Source organism: Perna viridis, chromosome 2 (genome assembly GCF_037379345.1).
Source record: "Perna viridis isolate PV_CMFRI_1.1 ecotype Kerala chromosome 2, ASM3737934v1, whole genome shotgun sequence".
NCBI classification, from domain to species: domain Eukaryota; kingdom Metazoa; phylum Mollusca; class Bivalvia; order Mytilida; family Mytilidae; genus Perna; species Perna viridis.
Window position 1 is genome coordinate 41737499 of NC_142446.1, and position 7614 is coordinate 41745112.

Genomic DNA, 7614 nt, shown 5'->3' on the forward strand with positions numbered 1-7614 from the left:
CAGTAATCAAAAGAATGTAATCCAGGGACAAAGACCATACATGGAAAACAGACATACACAACGAAGAACTATTTAATATGTTCTGAGTTAGCTTTCAGTAACTGAGAGCGGTCTTTAATAGGATATCTCATTTCGTCTGTTTGTTGTATGTTGAGGAATTCCATTGGATAAATTACTAATTTAATTTTAAGGTGTTTTCATTTATTGTTTCAGTTCATTTTAACCTCGCATTAAAGGGGGCGATTAAGGCTTTAAAAAACTAGTTTAACTCCACGCAGACATGTGCCTGTCCACAGTCAGGAGATGTTGGCCATTTGTGTGTTTCGGGTTGTTATTTCACTAGTTAGTTTATTTTGAAGAAGTTATGGGTGACCATGGAATTTATTACTTATGTTGTTGGGCCCTTTCAGTCTGTCAACACTTGTTAAAGACCTTTTGGCGATCTCTGTAAGTAAATACTACAACTGTATTTTATAAAGGTTATACGATGGTGCATTTGTTGCATTTCACAATATCTGCTCCCTTTTCTATTGTGATATAATACATGTATTTATGAATCCCATTCTTGTATCAAGTTTTTTTAAACAATTTTCAACCGATTCCAAGTACATGGAATGAACATGAAAACGGAAAACAAAGATGATCTACATACACAATGTAGCAAACAGAATAATATACAAATACATATACAAACTGAAGATAATGAAACAATAACAAACTAAATTAAACCACCATCAATATGTACTCCCAAAATAAAAATGGGAGCGACATCAGGTGCTCCTGAAAGGTAGGCATATCCTGCTCCACCAAGGCCACCCGTCACACCAGTCTAATTAAAATTAGCCCCTCCGATTTTTATTTTTTCGCGGCAGCAATAAAAAATTAAAAAAAACACAGGGTCTAATTTTAATTAGACTGCCCTCACACTGCCAGAGAGTAAAATCCAGTCTCTAACTACAATATTGTAGCTCGTCTACAGGCTATCAAGACAGTCCTACATGTATGTTATCTTTTTAATATTAGACAGTGTAAATTCTGTTCTGTACTAAATCGTTCATCATTACACATTTCATACTTTATTGCCAGCTAACGATACGTATGGGACCGTATTAGACCACGCCATTGAACACTGAAAACAGTTTCAATGTGAAAATTTCATCTAGTAGCTATTTTCTAAATCTGGTGACAGTTTAAATGCTTTTCTGTAAAACTCAGATGCTTTAATACACTCTCCCATTGCCTGAAAATAAAATAATTAAGAATTAGATTATCATAGAATTCATTTTTTAAGCTTCATCTTAACTAAATACAACTTGGATTTAAGGAGATAGATCTAAGATAAGGGACACAATCTTAAAAATCATTGGAACGTTTGTATTCAGCATTTTACAATAATCTTATGTAAGCATCTAATTAACTTGGATTCATTTTATTCTGCATGCTTCAAACGAAAAATTGAGAGGCTTTGGTGAAATTAAATATGATGCAAACATATCACTGATTTCATGAGTTATGTCCCTTACCCTAGGTCTACCTCCTTAATTGTACATCAATACAAACATTGCACATTTAAAGCAGCTTAATGCATTATTGTGTATTCGTTAAACATTAAGTACTTCTCTGTCTTAGAATCGGGCAAAATGAGTTACATGTGTGACATAAAAGCAACTTAATAACAAAAATAAAAATATGTAGCCTTTTTAGATATATTACAGAATTTGCATGATTCTTACAAAGACTGCTACTTAATTGTATGCTGGGCACCTACCCTGTTTAATTGCACCGTCATGCCTTACTCAAAACCCCAAACGTACAGATTAAAATGGAATTTTGAAGACCTATAACTTTACCTCCAGTCGTTCTGCTTCTTGTATTAACTGTAAAGCTTTTTCTTGTTCCTCTGTTAATTTATCTCCTTCACACTTCTCATACATAATATCTGTACGTAATATGTATTTTGTTCCGTTTCTTAAAAAAAAAACATAAAGCAAAGACGTTTTACTGTTTGTTGTTAATAGTTGTAAGTGGTAGGTTAGTATTCTATTAAATACAGGACACAGTTTTGATACTTTTCAAATGTTAATCATTGTAAAATCCTTAGTTAGGCTAACTGGGATCATGTACGTTAGGGGATGCTGGTCCTGCTATTCCTTAGTTATGCTAACTCGGATCATGTACGTTAGGGGATGTTAGTCCTGTTATTCCTTAGTTAAGCTAACTCGGATCATGTACGTTAAGGGATGTTTTATTTCACATTTGATCTACCCCCCATAAAAATCCAATTGTAGTTCAATTACTGCATGCGTTCATATTTTAATACTTTGCGCGATATCACATAAATACCCGGTATTGTGTTTGGTACAATTTCAAATTGATCCATTTACTTATAGTCAAATTGTTTCTGGACTTCAAGAAAATGCTTGTTTTTGGTCCCCTTTTGGCTCCTAAATCTAAAACGGTTGGGGTTATTACCAATACTATCATAAAGAAAAAAATATGCAACAAGAACTACATTGTTCTCAATTTCAATGAACATAAATGTACTTACTTAACTTGTTGTCCTTCGTGCAATCTATGATGATTAAAAGCTATTGCCATGCCCGGGTGAGGACGTATTCTGTGGAGAATATTTTCTTCTTGTGCACAATATTTGCCGTCTTCGTCCTATAAGATTGAAATTTGACACCTTATGGATTAGGTATTTTTTTCAGATTAAATCATATTTCAATTAAACAAATCATGAAAATGTGCAGCCGTACGTTTTTTACAGTAGGTTTACTGGTAATTATTCTGTATTCATTTGACATATTTGTTTTTTAATTTTTATTATTCTAGATTTTTTGTCGAGCACAGTTTTATTTTCCTTTGGTTTTCAGTTGTGTTTCTTCGGTTGGTTCATTTTGTGTGATGGTTCTGTCTATGGCCTTTTCTTACAATCTTTCATACGCTATATAATATTTCATTTAAATGCATTTTAGTTCTTTTATGTTTGTTTTATACCTTATACAAAGTCTGTCTTTCCTTTACAAAGTTTGTACTGCCGTTTTCGAAGTCATCGTTTAAGTATATCATGAAGGTTTTCATTGATCGTTCGCTGGAGTTTTTCATGTAAAACCCATCATAATGAGGTGCAAAGTGTCCACCAGGAAAGTACCGACATAGTCTAAAAATCTGAAGAAAAATTAGTATCAATAGGACCGTTTCTGGGTATGGGTGAAAGAAACCTTTAACAGTCCTTAAAATTTCAAATAAATTATGAAAACAGATTTTACGTAAGATATAAATGTTTATTTCAACATAATATGACGAGTTAGTGCTTACAATTTTAAAAAAGAAACCTTGCGTAACTTTAAAACGCACATTTAAAATGCTTCAGCTCAATCAAGCGTTTCCTCCGTAAACCTGTCTGACAACTGAAATACCAAAATATATTAAGAAAGCCCATATAGCTCATTTTCGTAAACTAGGAAAATATTTTCGCGAAAAAACATAACACGCAAAATAACGCCAAATATTGCGTGTACATATATATATATATATATAAATAAATGAAAACACGCCATTCATGATTAAAAGATTAAAAGACTTGTGCAAGAAATGAATGGAGACCGTGATTTATTCAAATATCATTTTATTTTGCTTGCTTTTATAGGGGAAAAAAATAGCTTCCCACTCTGGGTGATGCTTTTGCAATTCAATTAAGGATGTCTTAATTTCATGTCTGTACTCTCATTCATAAAACGCATTTATATTGAAGGGGTCATGACTTCTTACAACAAAGTTGATTGTTGATCTTAATTCTGTTTTTTTTTTTTTTTTTTTTTTTTTGTAATATTTCAAATAACGACATAATTTTCATAAATGACTTCATTTGACCTAAAAAAAAACCATTAATACTACTTTACATTCACTACAAAACAATTTTAAATCTCTCTATTTCGACCTCCAACACACAAAAAAAGAAAATAAAAATTTTAGAAAAACTAGACATTGCACCTAATGAAACTAATACCCCGCAGCCTGTTGAACCCTGTACATTCGGTGATCAATGTGGGCACACGATTCATATTGGACACAATTTTATGGCAATAAACTAGGCACTTCTGATACACAATTTTGCTGCCATTTATAAAACACCCAACCATATTAATCAGAACTGTTGTTTGTTGTTGACAACATAATGACAGAATATGACTGCAAATTTACTTTAAATATAAATTACTGTCAATATGAAGTTGTTGAGGAGAAGTGGCGGACAACACATGAGACCAACAGCCGTCATTTCTACAATTTTTGTCCAAACTTAGATTTTTTACAATATGCATATCCCAATATGGTAATCTAAAACACAATTGAGTTTCATTACAATCCTGCAAAGTGTTATGGTGTTGCGGACAACGCATCAGACCAAGGCTGAAAAATGCATAAGTTCAAACAGCCGTCACTTATACAATTTTCGCCAACACATCAATTCTTGACAATATGCATATCCCAGTATAGTAATCTAACACCCAATTAAGTTTCATAACAATCCTGTAAGTTGTAAAGGAGGAGTTGCATACAAAGCATGAGACCAACTTTTGCTGAAAAACGCATAAGTCCAACAGCCGGCGTTTCTACAATTTTTGTTCAAACATAAATTCTTACAGTATGCAAATCTCCATGTGCTTATATTACATCCCACAAAATTGCCTAACAATGCTGCAAGCTGCTAAGAAAACAGTTCGGACAGGATGAAACCTATACACTCCTAAACTTTGTTTTCGAAGGAGGTATAATAAAAAGAATTAGATAATCCAAGTATAAAAAAATACAGATGGATAAAACATTGATTTCGTTTTCTTCTTGTATATGAACAAACAAAACAAAAGTTTCGCGAAATTTGCTAACGTTACGCGTTATTTTGAGAAAGTACGACGTTATTCAATATTACCCGAAAGTTTCACGTTATACAGCGAAAAATACTTTTTTAGCCTACGATAATGAGCTCAATTGGCTTTCGTAAAAATTACAATAATGGAATGTTTTTGAACAATTTATAATGGTGAAGTCTCCGGAACCTCATAAATCAAAGGAAATGGACAAAAACTTACGTGGTTAAAACCAACAGGTGACCATTTCCCTTTCAATAAAAACGGAATTCCATGAATATGCTGATGTTTAGGATCATCGTTTTCTAAGAATTCAACTGGTTTTATAAAGTCTTTCACTCTTTTCCAAAGAATCTCCGCAAGTTCAATACTATTCACGGTTATTCTAAAAAAAAATTAAAAACTAAAAAAAAACATCAGTATATGGTTAAAGGGAGTTCCAGAGTTGGAAAATTGCTTTAATTTTTGGCATAAATTGCGCAAATAATGACTAGAATCGACCAGCCCTTTTCAAAATATCCTTTGATAACGTTGCTTTGTTTCTAATTAAAAAGAAATAATAATTTATTAATTACATGTATTATTCTTCCGTAATATTACAGGCGAATAATGAGAAAAATGATTGAATGCTGGCAGATTGTTTCTCTTGACTGTATTGTAACTGGAGACTACATGTTAATATATCTAGAAAAAAACATATCTTGATTTGTAAACATGTAGGTACATGTAGTTTTGGATTGTTTATCATAGTAAAGCTTTCTATAACACGGATATATCCCAACGAACCAGCCTATTTTTCACATGCCAGCCGTCTCTACTCATAATGAATAGTTTTTTTTTACAGGGCTCTGTCACTAAAATTGATTGATTGATTGGTTGACTGTTGTGGTTTAATGCCCGAACAGCAATATTTCAGTTACATTTTTAAAAAGTATTGACTGTTTCCTATACTACGTGACGAAATCACTACGTGTCGAAATCTTGCACCGTGCTTAATCTTTTAAGCTTTATTTCATTTTGTATCCCAATATTTTATTTATTGTTTGTCGCAAAGTGATTGCATAAGTGAAGTAAGAAAATTTATCTTCTTCAGGAAGAATCGTTGCCTCTTGGAAACTGAGAGATGGGGTCATTCTATAAAAAATGAGCACAACATGATCCATTTGTACGACCGAAGTTAGGTAAATTCTGTTCATTTTTTGGACAAGTGTGGACACAATAATAGTTTTTGATACAATTCAACGTAGGGACTTACAATTCAATATTCAAAAACTGGTTTTGATACAATACTGCACAATATTTTGAATTTTGTGATTTCACGGTGCTTTCGTGGATCTCTTTGGACCCATTATCTAAAAAAAGTTGATGATAGAGTAAATTTGCTAACATACTTTCTAGCATACTTCTTAAATCCCACGTAAAGAGGAACAATTGTAAAAACAATTCAGTAAAATCAGATGAAACTGGACTTTGCCCCTAACGGGAGTAATACTCCCGCAGCCTGTTGAACCCTGTACATTTGGAAACTACTTTGGACATACGATTCCTATTGGACTGACTACACACTTTTGACACAAATTTGCTCCGATTTCTAAAATACGACCAACTCCAAACAGCAATCTGCTCTATTTTTTTTTTTATTTTTTTATTTTATTTTTTTTTTTTGGGGGGGGGGGGTCCGAGAGTGTTTCCCACACTAACTATTTGGTAGTACGTCAATGTGCAGAGTGAACTGGTTTAAATATTATGAGGAGAATTTATACACTCCCTGTGACACTCCCTGTGTATTGAAATGGCGATATAAATAAACGGGTGGGGGGCTTACTTCCTATATATAAGGTGATAGGGCGTGTCGCTGGAATGGGTACATTTGTACCATTTTCCAACTTGCGAATATTAGTATATTAAAAGTCAATAAAGTTTACATCACGAATTATATGAATAGTCAAAAACACCCTTGTCCTATCATCTGTTGTAATTATTTTCGTATTTGCTGAATAAATGCATGATAAATATATTGTTATATCGTACTAGGAACGCTCCTTAAAAGGTCTCTTCTTCTCACAAAATATATGAAAAGATCTACATTAAATATATGAATAGGTTGGGTTTAGAGAATCCCAGTGGTACCCCCTATCAAAGAAGTATTGGAGTACCCTCACTACCACCCCACCCTTTCCCCCAGTATACATACCTTTGTTGGCTGCGATAGTTATCATTACTTCCTTTCAGTCGTTCAAACCCTATCTTCTCCCCCTCTTCAATGATTGATTTACTTTCTTGTCTTGATAACACATCATATAATAAGAATCCTTCATCTCCAAAATCCAAAATATCTTCTCTTTCTATTTTTGTAGTTTCCGGGTTGGGAGAAAAATTTATTGAACATACATTAGTAACATCGCATGCAATTTCTCCTTTCTGATTTGTATTTCCTTCTAGACCTGGGATAAATTCTGATGCCATTTTACATGAAATACTTGGTCAAAATGAAAGTAATTTAAGTTTACAGGTGGTTGCGCAATATTTGTTTGTTTGTCTTAAAGGAAATAGGAGTCATTTACGGAATCTGGATCCGAAAACTAAAAAAAAATTATAAAAAAAAACTATTGATATATATAGCATTAATTCTTGATGGCAAAAGAAAATTGTGAATGAAAAGAAATTGACTAAATACAAATATCATGTAATGTGCATTTAATCTAGACGTTTCATAATTAAAGACAACACGATGAACGAATTC

The 7614-nt window shown here is 32.8% G+C and overlaps 1 protein-coding gene across 1 annotated transcript; it reads right to left on the reverse strand.

The window, feature by feature from the left end:
- Positions 1–645: 645 nt before the first annotated feature.
- Positions 646–7418, reverse strand: LOC148625118 (uncharacterized). Its single transcript, XM_088568424.1, has 6 exons — positions 7066–7418; positions 5094–5256; positions 3001–3171; positions 2549–2664; positions 1851–1968; positions 646–1240 (listed from the first exon to the last, which is right to left on the reverse strand). The coding sequence occupies exons 1-6, from the start codon at positions 7335–7337 to the stop codon at positions 1160–1162; spliced, it is 921 nt and encodes a 306-aa protein (XP_088424550.1). The 5' UTR covers positions 7338–7418; the 3' UTR covers positions 646–1159.
- Between the last annotated feature and the right edge of the window lie 196 nt (positions 7419–7614).

Coding starts and splice junctions, on each gene's coding strand:
- LOC148625118 (XM_088568424.1), bottom strand. CDS start 7,337: ATGGCATCAGAATTTATCCCAGGTCTAGAAGGAAATACAAATCAGAAA. Junction 2,665..3,000: donor AAAGACAGACTTTGTATAAG/GTATAAAACAAA, acceptor TCAATCTTATAG/GACGAAGACGGCAAATATTG. Junction 1,969..2,548: donor CACGAAGGACAACAAGTTAA/GTAAGTACATTT, acceptor TTTTTTTTTAAG/AAACGGAACAAAATACATAT.